The sequence below is a fragment of the Centroberyx gerrardi genome, chromosome 17, assembly GCF_048128805.1.
Source record: "Centroberyx gerrardi isolate f3 chromosome 17, fCenGer3.hap1.cur.20231027, whole genome shotgun sequence".
NCBI lineage: Eukaryota > Metazoa > Chordata > Actinopteri > Beryciformes > Berycidae > Centroberyx > Centroberyx gerrardi.
The window spans coordinates 8,511,144-8,531,414 of NC_136013.1; the positions used below are offsets into that span (position 1 = coordinate 8,511,144).

At 42.7% G+C, this 20,271-nt stretch overlaps 2 protein-coding genes across 2 annotated transcripts; both read left to right on the forward strand.

Moving 5' to 3' along the window:
* The first annotated feature begins 1,002 nt into the window (after positions 1 to 1,002).
* On the forward strand, positions 1,003 to 6,133 carry nceh1a (neutral cholesterol ester hydrolase 1a). The gene is made up of 5 exons (XM_071912399.2): positions 1,003 to 1,143; positions 3,679 to 3,934; positions 4,510 to 4,579; positions 4,895 to 5,066; positions 5,513 to 6,133. Exons 1-5 carry the CDS (start codon positions 1,003 to 1,005, stop codon positions 6,131 to 6,133), a joined length of 1,260 nt encoding a protein of 419 aa, XP_071768500.2.
* Positions 6,134 to 13,325: 7,192 nt separating this feature from the next.
* On the forward strand, positions 13,326 to 19,977 carry LOC139921976 (tumor necrosis factor ligand superfamily member 10-like). The gene is made up of 6 exons (XM_078289627.1): positions 13,326 to 13,439; positions 14,586 to 14,729; positions 15,439 to 15,484; positions 15,690 to 15,806; positions 18,159 to 18,403; positions 18,535 to 19,977. The coding sequence occupies exons 1-6, from the start codon at positions 13,326 to 13,328 to the stop codon at positions 18,742 to 18,744; spliced, it is 876 nt and encodes a 291-aa protein (XP_078145753.1). The 3' UTR covers positions 18,745 to 19,977.
* Positions 19,978 to 20,271: the final 294 nt, after the last annotated feature.

The window sequence follows — 20,271 nt, forward strand, 5'->3', positions numbered from 1 at the left end:
TAATATTTGCCTACACAAAAGAAAAGAAGTTCCAGAAAGCACAGAAGGATGTCCACCATTTAACCTAAAGAAGTATTTTACCAGATTGTGGACATCCCTCCAAATTATGGAGTTTTTTTTAAAGTTAGTCTTTCCAAGTTAGCTGGCAGTTGTTGTGTTTGAGTCTTGAGCGTATTTTTTAAACTAATAATAATATATCCAAACTAAACCTTGAGAGGGTGAATCAAGCCTCGATATTGACACGAAGTATGGATTTAACATGGCTTTATCACAAAGATATTTTCAAGCTGCCGCCAAAAAACAGTTCAGCAGGATTGCACTGCAACCATAGAAACGCCAGTAGCTAGCTAGCTAGTATCGATGGGCATAGCAAAGCAAACAGATCTAGAAAGACTGCCGTTCAGCCTCTACGCAGCAATGAAAAGTTTCTCCGAGTAAACTGAAATATTGGAGGGGGGAACTTACATGTTTCTGAGGTTAGCCGAACCAAGGAGAAGTCCTAACGTCTTCGGACACAAGGTGTGGAACTATTAGCCATAGCTGTCACCGGATAATTTGGAAACCAACAAAATCAGCCTGAATACTTCCTTCCACACTGCGGAGTGATATGATTAGTTAACGTTAGATGTGAAACAGCGGTCAGTTATTCAGAAATTCAAATTCATACCCTCATTGGCCAATCAGAATTGAGTATTTAACAACGCTGCGAAAAGTACATTTTGGGAAGACAGAACGACTGCATTAATTTGTTGTCTAGTAGATTCCTTCCAGTGTTTTTTTTTTTTTTTTTTACTTTGGATTACTTATTAAAACGTCGAAGCATAGTTCGTCGATAAGGGTTTTATTTTGAAGATTCGTACTGGAAGTGTCCCCCCCCTGTTGATATTGGCCCTCCCACTCCAGGCTAACCACTAGCACTGACGGTCTGCCTTCCCATTCATTTCTGTGCGCAGATCTCGTCCAGGTGTCATAGATATTGTAAACCCTGAGGTGTTAACTAAGATGAGGCTGCTGCCAGTTGTTGTTACACTGTTACTGACAGTGGCGGTTGCTTATTACATTTACATCCCGTTGCCCGATGACATCCAGGAACCATGGAAGTTGATGCTGCTGGATGCTGGATTCCGGGCAACGATGCAAGTGGTAAGAGGGGGGAATCTGTTGTCTTTAGCAGGACAGAAACAGGTGTATCTCGATAGTAAGTGGATGCAGCTGGTGTGCTACACTGCAGACTATTTCATGATCTAATCTGCACCTAGGATAAGGATCTAATGTGTTTTTGTTTAACCATGTTTACATAAGTAGGAAATAATGTTAATTGTTGTTATTATGTTATATATTAGCAGTAGTACTAATACTAGTAGGCCTAGTAGTAGCAACATTTGTAGTAAAGCAGTAGCAGCAGTAGTATTATTGGTAGTAGTAGTAGTAGTAGTTGCAATAGCAGCAGTAGTAGTAGTACTAGGAGTAGTAGTAGTGGTGGTGGTAGTAGTAATAGTAGTAGTAGTAGTAGTATTGTTATAATCTTCTCAATATACTGTAACTCTTTGTTGTATCAATCTGAGGCTCTAATGTGCCTTTGCACACAGTAAATACCACCGCTTACCATTATAGTACTGGAAAGTCAGATGTAAAATCCTGTCATGCTATGTGAAGCGCTTAGTTATACAAGATCAGCCAAGTCTAAACTCGAGAGTAGCTTGTACAGTTTGTCTAGGTCAAACATGTAAAATAGGTTAGTTGCATGTATATCTGTAAAACCAAGAGCTCTGGCCTCTCTCTCTCCCATACCTTCCTGTCTCTCTCTAACTATCTCCCTGTCAAATAAAGCATGAAAACGTCTCTTGACCGCTACACTATCACACCTAGCCTGTGAAGACATTAACTTTGACCTACCTACAGTGCTAACAACCCTCTTTATCTATTCATGCAAACCCTGGACTGGCCAACATGAACATACCAACGTCTTTGTTACTGAACTAACTAACTAATGAGTAATCACAGTGTGTTACAGTGGATCTTTACTTGGACTAGAGTATTTTCACAGCAGGTCATAAGCTATAAGACATGCAGAGCAGTGAAATCGGAAATCTGGAGCATGTCATGTCCTCATGTACCTCAGCATCACGGACACTTAGGGATTTAGGCTATGTGTGTTTTACAGTGCTTGTTTTTACTAGATGGGGTGAAGTCTTATCACGCCCATATCGATTAAGACTCATTATCTACAGCGGGGTGAGATGTACAAACTTTGTCAAAGGGCTTCATTCATTCATTCATTTAATAGCTTTATTTTGAGAGTGTCATGGTGCTAATTTGGTGAGAGACAGCCTGTAGGGAGTTACTTCTCCATTTCTGGGCCTGTGTGTCTATGTGAGGACAGTAAACTTTCCCTTCTTGGCCTTCACCCTTGTCCTACATGTTGAAAGTGGCACTATATGGGTGAAGGGTAATGATATCAGTTACTTATTGCAGCACTGGCTGAGGAAAGTTGCAGGTTACTGTGCCACTCTTACGTGGCCGGTTCACTGACTGGTTTGTCGGCGGCAAAAAATATGTTTCATAATGAGTCGTTTAATCTATTATTCTTTCTTAAAATATTGATTTTCTGAAAGCAAATGGCAAAATCTGTCAGAGGGGTGAGATAATTCCACTTGTTTACAATGCAAATCACCTCGACTCATTTTATTTTATTATAGGGAGTAGTCTGCCTTACTCTGCCATGTTCAAATATTAACACTTGATTCTTGAATATTCAATTGAATATACCGTAAGTGAAATTACATTGGGATCAAGTGGAATTATCTCACCCCATTGGTAGATTTTTTTTCTGCTTTAGAAAAAAAAAATGAAGACAATATGAGACAAAATGACTTGTTAAGATGACAGTTTTTGTAGTGTGGCAGCCATACTGTCTGGTAGGGCGGGTGGCTGACAGATTTGTTTGTCCTCAGCAAAGACAAAGAGCTTTTACACACATGCAAAATCTCTTCACAGGAGCCTTTCAACATAAAAAGAAAGTCTGCTCAACATTTAGCGGCTCTCAAAACGTGTTTTATTAAATAAACTGGTGACAAACAAGTGTTTGAGCCTGACACGGTCTTGGTTGGATAGCTGGCTGGTTTTATGCTCCACTATGCCAAGCAGCTGTGTGCTCTGGCCTTGGCTGAACCTGGCTGTGGGACAGTGAGAGGTGACAGGGCACGAGGGCAGACAGACACAAACACATCAATGCACCGAAAGTGACACACTGCAGACGCAACAGTACTGGAGGATAGAGGTGACTGGGTGAGACGGGTTGTCGTGTTTTTGTGTCTCCCATTCCCAGCCTTTGAGATAAAACCATGTCAATGTGTAGATTTCAAAATAACACGCGTCTTGGGTGTGTTTTGTCAACGTTCCTCCTATCTAGTTCTCTCTCTTTCCCCACCTCTCCACTCTTTTACCTAAAATGCCTTGTTTACACAAATGGGCATATGTTTCTCTTTCTGTCCCATCTCTCACTCTCTTCAATTCATTTTCAGCAAGACTTCATAAGCATAGTAATAGCATTAGTTTGCACTTCCAAAACACATTTTTGAACCTTTATTTATTTATGTAGGGAAAGTCAACTGAGCATGCAGTGGGTAATAGTGTTTTAGATTGTCTTTTACCCTCTCACCCCTTCTCTCTCTGCAGGCTTTTGTGATACAGTGGCTGGGCTTCGGCAATTACATCCAGTCGATCAGGAGCTCCACAGAAGGCATCGAGGGTGTGGGGGTGGCAGTGGTGGGGTCTGACTCCGGCTGGGGGGTCAAGCCCGGGGTGAGGGTCAGCGACACCACCTTCGACGGCGTCTCGGTGCGCGTTTACGAGCCCCCGGCCGGAGGAGAGGGGCATCTGAGGAGGGCCGTGATGTATTTCCATGGAGGAGGCTGGGCCCTCTGCAGTGCCAGTGAGTATGAGTGTTACTGCTGGGTCTTAGTAGAGTTATTTTAAGGGTAAAATGTCTTTACAATTAATTTAACTTTTTGCCCATTTATAGTGTCAGAACTTACTTTAGCTGTTTTTGTCAGCTTTTTTTCTTTATTTTGTTTTTTTAAATTGGTCTTAAATTCTTAAATTCAGTTCAAGGTAACATTAAGATACGCTGAGTACACATCAGTAGTGATTTAATGGTTTTAGACTAGATATGTTCAGATTCAACAAGCGGTGGGGTAGGCAGGTAAGTTGTTTTCTTTCTCATGTTCCTTCTAAAATTTAGTTACGAAAGACAAGTACTTTTTCTGTAAAGGATGTAGAGGATGTTGCCTTGTGTGTGTGTGTGTGTGTGTGTGTGTGTGTGGTGTCTCTAACGCGGACATTCCTACCCTGCGGTAAATTCTCAAATAGCTGGATAATGCAACAACACTTTCTTTATCCACTTGACTTTTCCCTCTAACTCTCTCTCTCTCTGTCCCTCCCTCTCTCTCTCTCTCTCTCTCTCTCTCTCTCTCTCTCTCTCTCTCTCTCTTTCTGTCTCGACCTCAGAGAAGGGGTCATATGATGCGATCGCTCGGTTGATGTCCGATGAGCTTAACGCTGTGGTGGTCTCTGTTGAGTAAGTGTGTCTCCGTCTCCTGCTGCAACACTCATCTGCTGTTTCAGACACAGACAGACATCTATACGTTTCAAAGGATGACAAATAAAAACAAAAAGAAGTAGAAGGAAATAGGGAAGGAAATCAGCTTCCCCGGCTGTGCAATATGCGTTGCATGAATCTGTCCACCAACTGATGTTTGTAAGCTTGACAGAGAGATTCAAATGTATTGTACATCTTTATATCTTATACTGTATAAGGTGCATTTACAATCATGCACTCCAAAGCATCTTAAACGATCCACTGAATTAACAACTGCAGCCATTGTGTGTGTAGGTATCGTCTGTATCCGGAGGTGCGTTTTCCTGAGCCGTATTTAGACTGCCTCTCTGCTGCCAAGTTCTTCCTGTCCCCCGAGGTTCTGGCCCGATACTCGGTGGACCCCGAGCGCGTGGCGGTGTCAGGAGACAGCGCCGGGGGAAACCTGGCCGCCGCTGTCGCACAGCAGGTACACACACAAACCATCTACTGTAGCAATGTCAAAAAATATTCAGCTAAACCTCTACTGCGTGGAAGATGGAGAGTACAAAGAGATAGGTGTTTTTGGCACAGAGCTGCCGAGCAAATTTTCACACCTACGCTTTCTATTTAAACACACACACAGAGACTCACACACACACACACACACACACACAGACTCACAAATGCTGGAGGGCAGGGTGGCAGCAGCGGAGATGACATGCGACGAGGCCGGATTTGAAACCAGGATGTTCACTTGTACATGTTATGTGCCTTGGCCAACTGAGCCACCAGGCTTTAAAAGAAAAAAAATAAAGAGAGAGAGAAGCGGTAAAAGACCATGTGTGCTCAGTCAACCTTCCCCGGATCAATTAAGGTTAACAAAAACAAAACAAATGCACACACACAAACTAACCCTCCTCTCTCTTTCCCCAGATTTCCACAGATGATAGTATGAGTGTGAAGTTCAGTGTCCAGGCGTTGATCTACCCGGTGCTCCAGGCTCTGGACTTCCACACCCCTTCCTATCTGGAGAACCAAGCCATGCCCATCCTCTCCCGGACCCTCATGGTCCAGTTCTGGATGCAGTACCTCGACGCTGAGCCCTCCCTGCTGCACCTGCTGTTAGCCAACAACCACAGCTCCTTACACCAGTCAGCCATCACCCCCGAGCTGCGGGCGCGGCTTGACTGGACCGTCCTGCTGCCTCCGAAATACAGGAAGAACTTCAAGCCTGTCGTTGTGGAAACCGGGTCGCAGGAGGTGGTGAAGGAGGTGCCGGGGCTGCTGGACGTGCGCGCTGCGCTGCTGCTGGCCGGGCCGGAGGTTTTGGGTAAATGCCCGCGGGCGTACGTCCTGACCTGCGAGTACGACGTGTTGCGGGATGACGGCCTGATGTACGTGCGGCGCTTACAGGACGCGGGTGTCAGCGTTACCAACGATCACTATGACGACGGGTTCCACGGATGCCTAAGCTTCTCATTCTGGCCGACACACTTCAAAGTGGGGAAGAGGGCGCTCAGAGGTTACTTCAGCTGGCTGCAGAAGAACTTGTAAGGGTGTGTGTGTGTGTGTGGTTGTGTGTGCGTTTAAAGTCTGCGGTTTGTACGTGTTCATGCGTGCAAGTGAGTAAAAGTGTGTGTGCATGCATGTGTGTGTGTTCCGTTTTTATGTGTACACTGGTATAAATGCCCAAGCCCTTGTTTTGTGAATACACAGACATGCTAAGGGCTTGTACAGCTGCTTTTTGTATTGAAATTTAAGATAAAAAACGAAGCTCAGGGCCCATATGTACCTGAAGATACACACAGGCCATCTGGGTACTTGAGAGGTTACATGTAATTTAGTAGAAAACTCTCTTTATGCCTATTAGCATCACAAAGTTAGCAATTCTTGCAGTTTACAGTCTGCTGACAGTGGAGACAGACAAAGATGTTAAGTCAACAAACCCCAGAAGAATCACAAAATCAAAGTTCACCAGTGATTTTAAGAATACATGGATGGATGGGAATCTACGAGTGTGAACTGAGCTAGCATATTTGTTCCAGTTATTTCCACTTAACCCTGCCTCGCCGCGTGTATCTATAGGAACGCTGATCTGGGATAACAGGTCAGATCACATGACCACCCTCACCATGATTGAAGAGGTAACAGGTCTCAGATCAGCGCTCCAATTTTGCAATACTTGACACATATGGGCCCTCAGCACTGGCACTTCTAATGTTGCCCATGTGGCTGCACGCTCTCTCCTTTGCACTAATGGATAAGTTGTCCAGCTGCTTCTGTGATCATTCCACTACTGCACCTCTCATTCATATCCACACCCCAGACACAGCAGCGGTATGTCACAAGAGTTTTAAACGGTTTTAAACTTGACTTTTAGAGTAGAGCAGTTATCAGCTAGAAACTGCAAATCAGCAGTACATTTTAACATTGTTTTAACTGTTATACATTTTTTTTACAGTGGAGTTATTACACAATGCACCCCGCAAATCAGCAGTACTTCAGCAATGTTTTAAGCACTTATTTCAGAGTTCAGTGATTATGTGATGCACCCAACAAATCAGTAGTACCTGTCTATAGTGATTCAAACTGTTTTAAAGTTATGTTTTAGCATACAGTAATTATGATACACAAAACAGCAGCGCATCACCAGTGTTGATGCAGGTATGAAGAATATGAAACTTATATATATATATATATATATATATATATATATATATATTTTATGCAATGATTCCAGGCCATGTGAGCCTCAACAGTGTTTTCCCTGGTTTTGCAGTGTGTCCAGAAAAGAGTGCTGTTCACACTAGACACGGGCCAAATAACATTTGCAAATCCTATGATTTGTTTTTGTACCTATAGCAAGATGTCCCATGCGGCTTTGCCACATAGGACAATACAATGAGTGCCAAATTAAGACAATTACAGGAAAGTATTTGAAATCCATATAATATATTTTTGTGTTTGACAACTCACCCAGCACTATCTGGACTGTCCAGGTGTGGTAAACCCCACCCATCTGGTACTCCCTGCAGTTTAAAAACAAGTGAAACATTTCGTCCCTGACGAATGATGCTGACACCTCCTGGGCCAGTCAGTAACAAGATGCATCATCCCTCCAAGATTCATCAAAGTCGGACCAGTGGTGTAGCAGTTAGGGCCTTTAAAAGCTTAAAATTTTGAGCTTTAATTAGCTAGAACACACTGTGAAGATGCATCATCCCTCAAAGTTTTGTCAAAGTCCAACCAGTGGTGTATGTTTGATGTGTTTGATGGGCGAACAGCCCGATCCATAGTCAAATCTACTTTACACTGATTCACATCTGTTGAGTTCTATGTATATTCAATGTATGTGATTATGTTTTTTGTTTATTATGAGATGTAAGTTTCGTGCACTTGTCAGCAACCATTTTATTCTCGCCATTTTATTCTCACCAATGCCTGCTCTACATGGTCAGCGTTGGCTGTAGAGTCATCATAGGCATTTCAAATGTCCACAGATATTGATTCCGTCCTAAAATATTGTGTTTTTTAAAGGTTTTAGACATGCAGCACTGTTGCACATTGGTCTTTAAGGTGTTTTTGAACGTATGACTGGCAGGGGTTCCTAGAATTTCAATCCATTTAAAAAGTTAATTTGCACTTCCGTTAAAAGTGTCATGTGGTACACAAATCTCCTCTGGACAAGGCTTCTCTTCTGTTCCGCCCACCGATCTGATGTATCAATGGACCTATAAGGACGTCAATAAAAACCACCATGTCAAACTCATTACGCACAACTTGTAATCTGTCCTGTTTATTTGCTGTTTAAAGGTTATATATAATCAATCTGTGATGATCAATGCGTTCCAGTAGTGATTTTGTTATGAACTGTTCTAATTTACTTTTTTGGTGTTCCCACTTTCCCTCAAACTGCCGAGTTTGTGATTTCCCAGAATGCCTTTTGACAACCCCCACTGAACAGGAGTGAACTTTTCCATTTAGCTGTGGGTTGTAGTGACCAGAGTAATGTTAGCTTGATATGGGATATTGGCTATTCTGTGGATATATTTTCTCAAATATTGAATAGTTGTAAAGTGTTCTTCCTCTTCCAGTAATCATAAATATATTAATCAATGTGGTTTTACTTGTTTGCTTTACAAGTTATTGAAGGTGGAAAAACGAATATCCACTGAATATCCAATATCTAGCTAACTTCACACTGGTTTTTACATGTAGGGAGAGAACAGTAGCGATAGTGATAGCTGTCACTGCCAGAGGTGGAAAAATTGGTATCTCTGCCTCTTCTATGATGAATTTCATGTATCCTATGTATGGATCCCTGTATGATTGTCGAATGTCGGTGCAAAATGGTGAGTCTAAAACTTGTTCTTTGATTCTGAGGGAGTGACACCAAAACTTGACATTTACCGTTGATGTTTTAGCTGAAATGTTTTATTCTATTAAACTCTGTTGTAGCTGCGCTGCAAATACTTCGATGTGACATCATGCTGTCTGCATTTGGCCAATTATAAGAAAAATACACCACCAAACAACAAAATGGACACGGGAATGCAAAACGTTTTTTATTCTTCCTGTCCTTCTGGTGGAGGTCAGGGAAAGATTAAGAGAAAAGGGAGAAAGTCACACACACACACACACACACACACACAGAGAGTGATGTTCTGCACCAGGACCTTTGCACAGTTAATAAATCATGCTGAGGAAATATGTGGAACTATCTCAGAACAGAGACATCTCCTTCAGGTCTGACTTAAACACACACACTCATAAAGTAGAAAAGTAGTAGTGAAGCATGAATAACACTGTTGTTTCTGCTGAATAAATCATGTATAATGTGTTGTATGTGCACTCTGCTCTGCTCACTAGACAAAAGGCTCTCACAACTGCTTCAACTTTAAATAGTTTTCAAAATCAGACATCTGATCTTAACCTGGGGGCTTCAATGGAGAGTGAATAACTGATTCAACAGCTATAATGAATGCAACACTCCCCTCTGGTGGTCTGGTAACAGCATCAAACTTCCATGGTCTAGAACTAACACACATTTGGTAATTACAGTAGAGGATTGGGGCCACATGATCAATTCTAATCATAATCCTCTTCCGTAGGTAATTGTATTCATGTTACTTACTTTACTTACTTATACTTACTATATTTGTGAGGATCCCCCATTGATTTAAATCCTTCCTTCCTAAAGCTAACTTTAAACCTCACTGTGTACCTGAGCTTAACCCTTACCCTAAACTCAGCCTAACCCTAATTCTAACCTTAAACCGAAACTCTACCCCTAAATTAGTCCATTTTCAATATTAGGGCTATCCAGAAAAGGGCCTGTTGTGCCAAAATGTGTATCCCCTAAAAATCTGTTTCCCTGGCGGTGTGTCTTTGTTTTGAAACTGTAAAGGAAATTATTATCGGGGAAATTCACTTAATAAAGAGTAAAGGCCACTGATGGGAAAACAGTCCACAAAAAATGAAATGATTTTGTTATTTTGTTCCCCGGTGTGAAATCGAGGTGAAGACCATAAGACATGCCAGGGGAAACACATTTTAGGGGATGCAAATTTTGGCTCAATTTTTCTCACTTCTCCCAAAGGTTTTCACCCCACACATCCACAGCATGGTGCTTACGAGGATGGTGATCCCATCCCAGCACACACACAAGACACAACCAGTCCCCCCAGGTTGCCTCAGCAACTACCGTCAAAGTGCCCTTGAGCAAGGCACAGAACCCCAGTCTTTTCCAGTGGAGCTGGTCAGCAGGTTAGACTGTGGCAGGACTGAATGGCTCCCAGGTATGTGTGTGTGGATCCCTCTGCCTGCAACTACTCCCCCTGATGTAGATAACTGTGTGCTTTTAGTCAAACCACCTGGTTAAATAAGGGTTACAATGATAGATGATAGAGATGTGGAGTTGTCAGATAAGTGGTAACACTTGTGTGTATTGGGTGGCCTGAAGATCACCCTGAGCCTTGGATGGAGCACACAGGCTAATGTGAAAAAATAAGCTGCGGATATCGCTGTTTGGAAAATACGCCTCCCTCTGTCTAAAGCTAAGCCATTGCTCTGCTCCTACACTGACATACAATGGTTTCCTGCTGGGGAAACACCCTTCCAATGATACACTAACAAACACAGACATGTACACACACGCACACACACACACACACACACACTGCTCATTGTTGCCAGACTTTAAGTCATAGGCAACTTTTCGCGTGCATTGTGCTGTTGCAGCATTTTTGGGCACTAGTCTCAATTATATATATGAGACAATGAGCAGCTGTAGTGCGCAGGCGGGAATTTAGGGAGATTCCATGACTTTATCAAGAGGAACGTTGGGAGGAGAAGCCCCAGGGGAGGGAGAGGGGAGTGGAGGAGAGAGAAGAGGGGTGGATGGAGCTCCAGCCGTCCCTCAAATCCATTATGTGTCTTCTGGGTATTATTTAAGCTCTTTGCTTCAGGGGAAACTGCTCTCAATGCCAGACACGCCGTTGTGTTGATGCATTCCTGTTTCCAATTGTGTTGTAACTGATTTCAGGTTTAGGGTTTGGACAAAACCTCATTCCGGGTCGCTGTGTCTAACAGTTTCACAATGCTGATGTCGTTATGGAGAGACAAGAGAGTTTATTAAGGTGCTTTGGGCATTAAAATATGTTACTGACACACAGTATTTCACAGCTGTTGCAGTAAAACTTTTTAAGCCGTGAAACGCAGTCAAAACACAGGCTACAAAGGCCAGTGGATCAAAGCCAGTCAGGGCCTGCTGCATGTGGAGCTTCTGACAGAGGTCAAAGGTCACTGGCTGACTGAACCTAGTGGGCTCTATGACAGGAAGGAATAAAAAAAAAAGAAAGAGGAAAGAGAGAGATGAAAATGTCAAAATAGTTTCAAGTGATTGTGGATTTAGGTGGGTGGGTTTGATGCCATTTTTGCATGCTGGACCCCCCCCCCCCCCCCCCCCCCCCTCTCTCTCTCTCTCTCCCTCTCTCTCTCTCACACACACACACACACATTCTCTCAGCCATGGGACTGTAGACAGGCATTTCTCTCAGAGTGTCATCTTCCCCGCCTGAGGCCACACAGTCTTCAGATATCACCAACCTCTTCCCCTCCTCCTCTCTTGACAAGCCTGGGAATTGACTCACTTAGGGCAAACACAGGAACCTCTTATCACTTTCCCATCCGTCACTGGAGATTTCAATCAGTGAGGGAAACAACCTAACACTTCTGTTCTTCAGCTATTACACAATTTTATCAGTATGCTTGATTATGCTTTTTTAGAGTAATAGACTCGGATTAATTTGGCACTAACTGGCTCTATTCTTCACAAAACTGTGTGAACCTGCTGTGAAATGTATTGTGCATGTGTGTGTGTGTGTGTGTGTGTGTGTGTGTGAGCATACCACAGCACAGGTCTTGATTGTTAGGAAGGTCATCAATATCCAGGAGCTGAGAACTCCCTTCAGCTCCACTCTCATTTCCTCATGCTGACAATGGAGGGAGGTGAGAGGTGAGCGAATGAAAGCACAGGAATCCCTAAGAATCACTCAAGGTTAAGTTTTGCAGATTGAATGACTCCCCCGTGACAAATACTACTTAGGGCCACACTGAAGCCCTAACAATGGTCGGTCATTTGGCACTAAGTTACTAACTTGCTTTTTAGATCTCCACACAATGCCAGGAAAGAGAGCAAAAAAGGGCCTTTCTTCATCTTTCTTTCTGATGCTGATAATCTGCCACTTGCACTGTACTGACACTGTAACCTTCACGCAGTGTGGGCCTGATGCTGCCTTCAGGTGCTCCACCTAAACTCCTACTTCTGATGTTAACTGTCGTAAATATGACTTGTCGCACATTCAACTGCTTCTGGTCTGAAATAATGATAAAATGGACCTTGTTATAAAAAGTATAGGTTTTTTGGAGGCTGCTGTTGTATTTTAGAAATCAAGCAAGACGGAGCTAGTTGTTGATGTTTTAGTTAATTTATTTGAGTGATGTTTAGGCTACTTTACGAATCAAACGGCACAGAGATACTTTGTGCTGCTGTGGCAAAATGAAGAGGAGAAAATCCAAATCAGTCAAGTAAATGATGTCTTAATTTACTAAAAACAAAAATGTGTGACAACTACAAAGTCAAACAAGGTGAAAAAAAAAGAGTGAAAAAAAAAACATACAACAATACTAGTTATTTACGTGGGATGCAACACAGAAGTCTAATTTGTTACTATCAGTTGTTGACATGGCTTCCTAAAATGCTCTCCCAAAATGTCACATCACGTCAATTCGGGACTTACAGAAAATGTCTACTTTCCCAGTGGGATTTACAACTTTGTTGGGTCGTTGATGTACGCTCAACCGGTAATTACGGTACTTCAGACAGCACCCGAACGCAGGGATAGACCACTTCGACTTTCCCAGTCATATTTTACCACTTCGTTAGGTCGTTCATACGCGCTCAACTTGTAGTCCCCATATTTCCGACAGCACCTGAAGGCAGCATAAAGTTGCATGTGCAGCATAAGCTCCCTGCTCACTTCTATCTAATAACAGTGACATCTTGAGGCTGCTCGCGCTCCATACCTCCCCTCTGCTCCACCTACCTACAAACTGTTGAACTTTTTTTCTGCTCTTTCCCAAGCAGACATGCAGCAGAGCTTGAGCTGACTTGTCCTGCCTGCTGAACCTCTGGAAGTGTTTTGCTAGTTTTCGGGGTTGATCGTGTGTGTATACAGACACTGATATGGCCATCTCCATTTCTCTGCAGTGTCTGGGGCTCATCATACTGGCAGCAATCCTCCTGCAGACCATCGCGGTGGCCGTCAGCTTTATGTACTTCAACAAAGTCCTGAACACGGTAAGAAATGCCTTCGTCTTGCCCTTAATCCCGCATTGTGAAGCAGTGGAGAAATATAGGTCAAATTAGCTGGGAAAGGCGACTTTTGACCCGGAATACACTTTCTCTTGATGAGGAATACAACTTCCCTTACGAAAAAGAGCTATAAACTAATCTGTAGTGATCTAAAACTATGGCAATACAATACAGATGTCATAGCAAAAGTACAAGTGCAATATTATGGGAGATACAATACCTATATAGAGCTATAATATGGACAGTATAAATTCACTATTGAGTACCACAGATACTAACGAGTTCCAGTTGGAATATTATAGGAATAGTGATACCATAGGAGATAAATAGCCTAATACCATAAAGTGCGATAAGGTCAACACACTAATGAATGCCATGGAAACCCTGTAAGTTCCTATAAAAAATATTATAGGAATAATATTTTTAGCGATTAGAGAGTCGTTACAGTGATGTTTGAGTTATGGCATTGCTAATGAGCGGTGCAAGTCCCAACTCTCCAGGAATTTCGGCCATTATAACGCCGGACAATAGGATAGGATAAGATAGGAGAAAGTTGGAATAGTAGGCAATTTAAAACAATAGCAGGAAATCAGACTAGTTAGGAGTCAGGGGTTGTAGCAGCCTAAACAGCACATTTCAGACTTCTACAGACATTATCACAGGAAGGCAAAGGCACTAAAACGTCCTTATAAAGCTGATAGGTCCGGTCCTGAGCTCTGATTGGCTGAGTCACATTGTAAAATATCCGATAAACTCCACACCTGTGACCGCATCACAGTTCATATTAATGCGCTAACTGAGTCACCACTCTACTGGTACTGTGTGTTGCCTAGCAACCACTGTTAAAGAACTATATTGCTTGGAGGAAAAATAGCACGTATTTGTATTTAATTATCATTTCACTATTCTAGTTTAAACAATAAAAGATAAATAAAAAAAAAAGATTGATGACTTGATGCTTTAGTTTATAATGGCTAAAAAGGTTTCCACTCCACATTATTAAAGTCACAGTAAAGTCATTGAAGTCACATAAAAATCACAGTAAAGCACAGCCTCTCTAGCTTCTTACTTTGTGTTTTTAGGTTATTTTTTTAAAACTAACTTCTTCTCTTTCTTCTTGCGTATTGTCAGATGCAGGAGAGTTTTTCCCGGAGCAGCGTGTCCTGTCTGATGAACACAAATCTGCGCTCCGGGTTCAAAGATGCAGCAGAGCAGGACAAGAAGAGCGACCCCTGCTGGCAAGTCACGCAACAGCTCCACTACCGCATAGAGAAGGTTTTTGTTTTATTTGAATTTCATTTATTTAATCGTATATGTGTGTTGCTTCCCACAACAAAATCCTTGTTCGTTCGGCCATTTGTTTATTTGGCCGTTCGTTAATTTGTCTATATATCATGCGTGATATCTCAGACGCAATGACCAGATTTTAATGAAACCTGGGGGAATGATGCATCTCACCATTGCGTTCCAGCATTTTCAAAAAATACACTTATTAACTCAAGGGAGGCACTCCACCATTCATTAATTTGTTCGTCCATATGTCACATGTGATATCTCAAACACTACTCATTGTATTTTGATGTAAGGTCAACACAAAGTGACAGAAAATGCATCATTTGTGGGGGGTGACATGTTTACTGTTGACTTCTTCAGTATTGTTGCTATTTTATATTGTTCGATGTTCCGACAACCGTTTCTAATATAATAAATAAGTGATGTTTTATGTGTGTTAACATTAGTTGGTCTCAATAGGATTCATAAAAATGCTTGATTTCATTTAAGAACAGTTTGATACTGTGAGCACATTTCAGTACTGAATTTTCCGAGAATTTGTGAAGTGATATTGACCCAGAAGGCACAGTAACTTCAGCTGCATAGAGAACGTACTGTCACCTGCCAGGCCATTCACTCTCCCTCTCTCTCTCTCACTCTCTCTCTCTCTTTCTCTCTCTCTCGCTCTCTCTCTCTCTCTCTCTCTCTTCAGACGATGGCCGACAGATTCCAGAAGGAGATGTCCACAGCTGTGAGAAGTAAGAACAATGGCTGCATTGATTATACCAATTATCAGTAATAGGCCTAAGTGACTGTATGACTTTTTCCTCTAAAAATGTCAGAAATGGGCATGTGTTTCTTAGTATCTCAGTTTCTCCTTCTCTCTAATCTATCTGTCTATCTATCTATCTATCTATCTATCTATCTATCTATCTATCTATCCATCCATCTATGCTTTAACAGATAAGTTGACAGGAGTGCTACCTATCCTGACCCCTGGGGTCCGCAGCGTGCCTCTTCCTAAAGTTGCTGCCCATGTGACTGGCATCGCCTCCTCCAGAGAGCCTCCAGCGGCAGAGGGTGAGCATCACAAACATTTTCGGTTTGCCAAAACATGCAGGGCAGCCATAGCTGTAGAGGCTTTTTACTGTAACTTCAGTACATGAAAGAGTGCACTGGCTTTCCTTTCTTCAGAACACTCTTTCAAACTCCAGTCAGCACTTTTTTTTTTTTTTGAGTAGTTACTGGAGTATAAAGCGAGGACGCGCTCCGGTATCCTCTTTCAACTTTAAGATCAGGGAGTATTGATTACTGTCTGATCTTTTTGTGCAGTCTACAAAAGGATCTACAGTAAATGGGGTAGGCAGCACCCACGCCCCTCCCAATAAGTCCTGCAAATTGAAAAAGTTGCTTAAATTCAGTCCTCTCCTGGTAGAAATGCTATCTTTCGTATAATCCAAGTGTGGTTTTAAATGAACTTGGTTGTCAGTATTAGCCCACTGACAACCAATTATCTTTCCAAGCAAGTCCTGGAAACCATGATCGACGCCTACAACTACAGGAATTGTGACTCTCACGACACCGATTCACACGCCTCGATCACCAGGATCTCAAAGCGCTGGGTGTGTGAAGCCGGCCAGGTGAAGTTAGCGCCGTGTTGCTTCTCTCAAACCTAACCAGCCAGTTGAGCTCAGAGGGACAGAGGTGAGGAATGTGCTTCGAGGCCCGGAGGCTTCTCAGATTCAGCAAAGTCTTTATACCTGCAGTATGTGTCTGCCGGGACGCGCAGATGTGCAGCCAGTTTATTCCTCTCACACCCTGCAGTATCCAGCAGTATTCTGTTCGTCTGCGCGCCGTCTCAGTTACTCTTAGTCCGGAAATTGAACCTGAATACACACAATTTGTAGCAGTATCAGCTGTATGGCTGTCCTCACCTAATGCAGTTTCCACCTTTTCTTTGTTTATTAGGGCTTGGAGGCTCTTGATTCTATCACCAAATTTGGGGAAATACACACTTCTGATTGGGAAGAAATAGCATCTCATCTTATTCTGACTGCAGTGATGATTTGACTACAGAGATGTTTATGTCTTTCTCGCCATGAATTTTATGACGACATTTTTCAGTTGCCAAGTTATGGTCTCTGTAGCGGTGTGCTTTGTTAAGGTGATAATCCACAAGCAATAGGCCCCTTTCATGTCGTCATGGTAACAGCTTCCATGTTGAGAAACCGGTGCATCACAGCTTTCCATGGTAACTTTCTTTTTGTGACTTATTGACAAACCAATCCAACAACAGACAACAAAAACAACAAAATTGTAATGGTCACTAGCACTAGATACATAATGTAATAACGTTATGCAAATGAGGTGATGACTGTCAAGAGATGACAGCAGACGAGGAGAAACTGAAGCTAAAACTCACCTTCAGAATCGAAGAGGGAACTTTGGGTGAAGAACTTCTAGTTGTTGTCAATGAAAACAGGTCAGCAAGTCTTTGTACTTCACCAATGTTACTTTTGGGCAGGTTCTGGAGCGATTTAGTGAAGGCCATAACTGGCAACATGAAGTTGTACTGCACCCGTTTCTCAATGCAGAAGCTGTTACCATGACGATGTGAATAGGGCATATTTTGGTGATAATGACAGACATTTATTTATATGCAGATTATTCCTTTAAGTATTTTCTATGTATGTTTTTTACTGAGACGAGGTATTCTGCTGTATTGTCATTTTTTCCAGAGATTTTCTACCAGCTGAGTTTAAGGTTTATTTTGATTTCTTCAAGCCAGTTTCAAATACATCTGGTTTTATTCTCTTTATGAATTTGTTTGTCGTTTGGGAATTTATTTCTGGGTGTCGTGTATCTGGGAAGTTGTTCCAGTTGGTCAGTCCTTCTCTCTCTCTCTTTCCACACCCACCCATCTCTCTGGATGGCTGGATCTCATCTGTCCCTTTTGATGCTGTTTAACACGAGGGTGATTTCACTGAACTTGAAAGCATTGCAGAAAGAAATATAGATTTCTCTGACTGCACCACATGCAGCTGAATCTTTGGTACTATTATGCTGTATTGAAAAGGCCCTTGTTGGGCCACTGCTGGCCTGTGAACACATCTGTAAGCATTATACAGACCGGAAGTTTCTTTAACATTTGTATTTAATTTGAATAGCAGTGAGCATTGTCTAACATTGACACATTTTTGGCTTTCTATCAAATAAGCAAGCGCTGTTTTTGACAGAGAGCTCTTTGGCTTTGTATCTGGGCAGCTCCAGCCTAAACTAGCCATAGTTTATAGTTTAAACTCAATAACATACTCCGCCCTGTAATCTCAAATGTCTTAGCTTGCATCATACTGAATGGCCTTAACTTCCTCTGTGTGTGTGTGCATGTTTTTGATTGTGCGCGTGTTTATACGTGTTCATGTGCCGGTGCAGGTTCGCGGAGCAGCAGGGGGTATCTGGGCGAGCGTATCGCCGCGTGGGAGGGCCAGAGGGGGCTGTCCTTCCTGCAGAACATGGAGCTGAGGGGAGGGGAGCTGCTGGTGCCCCGGGCCGGCCTCTACTACATCTACGCCCAGACCTACTTCAGACTCCCGTCCACCGGAGAGACAGAGGGCGAGACAGAGGGAGAGACGAGGGAGGAGGAGGGAGCACAGCTTGTCCAGTACATCTACAAGAAGGTGAGGCGTCTTTCTGGTGGGAAGTGATGCATTCACAATTAGGATTTATCAGTTCATCTTCAAATGCGCATCCAGTGTACTGCCTTGATGATGAAGTTTTGATCAGGTTGATGTTGTGGTCTGGCCCGTAGATGAGTTCTTACCCGGTGCCCATCCTGCTGATGAAGTCATCTCGGAGCGCCTGCTGGCCTCGGGGTCAGGAGCCGGGCCTCTTCTCCCTGCACCAGGCCGGCACCGCCCACCTGCAGCCCGCCGACCGCCTCTTCATCACCGTTAGCAACGCCAGCACCATGGAGATGGATGGGAGGGCCAGCTACTTCGGGGCCTTCCTGGTGGGTTAAAGGGAGAACGTCGGGTAGAGGTGTCCGGGGCTGGCGCCTCACTGGAAATGGACATTGACAGAGAGGGAGACCCTAAGGTCAGGGGTTTGCTTGATAACGTGCTCGACCCATCCCTGTGGGGGCGGGGCTGGAGGGGACATATGGGACTGTGAGGGGTGGAAAGGAACTTCTTCAGGACCATAGAGACATGGCCGAACTGAGCTGCAGTAGCAGACTCACTGTCACCCAACATGGCGAGGAAGATGAGCCAGTTGGTGTGTATTTACTCCAGTTAAGTCAATTAATTGGTCACTTTAACCTCACACAGGATATGAATTCTGTATGGGAGACATCACAATCTAAATATCTGCTTTCAAGAATATATGATGGAGCAAACATGATTATCACGGTGGATTCAGACTACAGGGCATGGGTGGAATGCAGTACATGCAGATTAAGTGTTATACAGTGATGTGTGAATGACTGGTATTGAGTCTCAGGGTGAGCTGTTTGGCCTGCAGAGGGTCTGAACAGTCAACAGTTAAGTTGTCGCCCCCAGGAAAAGACTGGTGTTGGACACATGAGAACGCCTCTTTTTTTTATCAAAAGCTTGTATCAAAAAAGTGCCACAAGACAAGATTTTATCAGGACTATATCTTATCTGGACACACTATGTCCAGATAATGTGAATCGAGCTTCTTTATGTTCATGTTTACAGCACTTTTGGTTGAATTTCCTCTTTGTGCAATGTCTTGAATGTGTTATTTTATAGACATCATGACAGCTTTAAATAGAAGCACTGATCTACTATGAGTGAGCAGAGAATGAGTATGAATTTATTATGTGTTGTTGGGATTTGGGAGGTAAACGCAAATGTATATTTCTATACAGAGATACTTATTGGATACCAGGCCTGATTTTTTTTAGTACAGTGCACAGATTCAGTTTCAAAATTCCTTACTATTTCCAGGCCTTAATTTATTGACAATTTTGGTTGGTGTTCACTATGATGAATGGAAATGATGGCTAGGCAAAATGGCCAGCTACACCACACACACTACCGCTTATTTTTCAGAATCCTCTCAGGATTATTCCTCATTGAATCATTATGTGGGTTTACAGCGATATAAAATGGGTAGTCCAATATTTTTCCACATTTTTCTTGACTTTTTGTGCAATTCCAAAACTTTATGATCTGTAAATCACATTTAATTTTCCATATTTTTCCCAACCTGCACAGGAATAAATCCTATCTACTACAATCACAACTCTCTATCATTTTGCTGTTTGGAGTATCTATGTTTGCAGTTATGGTTAATAATTTGAAATAAATGTAACTCAACTGCAGCTGGTGTTGAGCCAAACTGTGCCTGAACTGTGTGCCCATCAGCCACTTAAAGCAACATGAAGTCAGATATCCCCATACACAAAAAGACACATAACTGAAAAAGTAAAAAACTATCATTTAATTCATGTTGTATTACATGTTTCCATATTGTGGCAGTGAACGTTTCAGCAATAACAAGAGTCTCTCCTGAAACAAGGAGT

Coding starts and splice junctions, on each gene's coding strand:
- nceh1a (XM_071912399.2), top strand. CDS start 1,003: ATGAGGCTGCTGCCAGTTGTTGTTACACTGTTACTGACAGTGGCGGTT. Junction 1,144..3,678: donor TCCGGGCAACGATGCAAGTG/GTAAGAGGGGGG, acceptor CTCTCTCTGCAG/GCTTTTGTGATACAGTGGCT. Junction 5,067..5,512: donor CCGCCGCTGTCGCACAGCAG/GTACACACACAA, acceptor CTCTTTCCCCAG/ATTTCCACAGATGATAGTAT.
- LOC139921976 (XM_078289627.1), top strand. CDS start 13,326: ATGGCCATCTCCATTTCTCTGCAGTGTCTGGGGCTCATCATACTGGCA. Junction 15,485..15,689: donor GATGTCCACAGCTGTGAGAA/GTAAGAACAATG, acceptor ATGCTTTAACAG/ATAAGTTGACAGGAGTGCTA. Junction 15,807..18,158: donor AGAGCCTCCAGCGGCAGAGG/GTGAGCATCACA, acceptor GTGCCGGTGCAG/GTTCGCGGAGCAGCAGGGGG.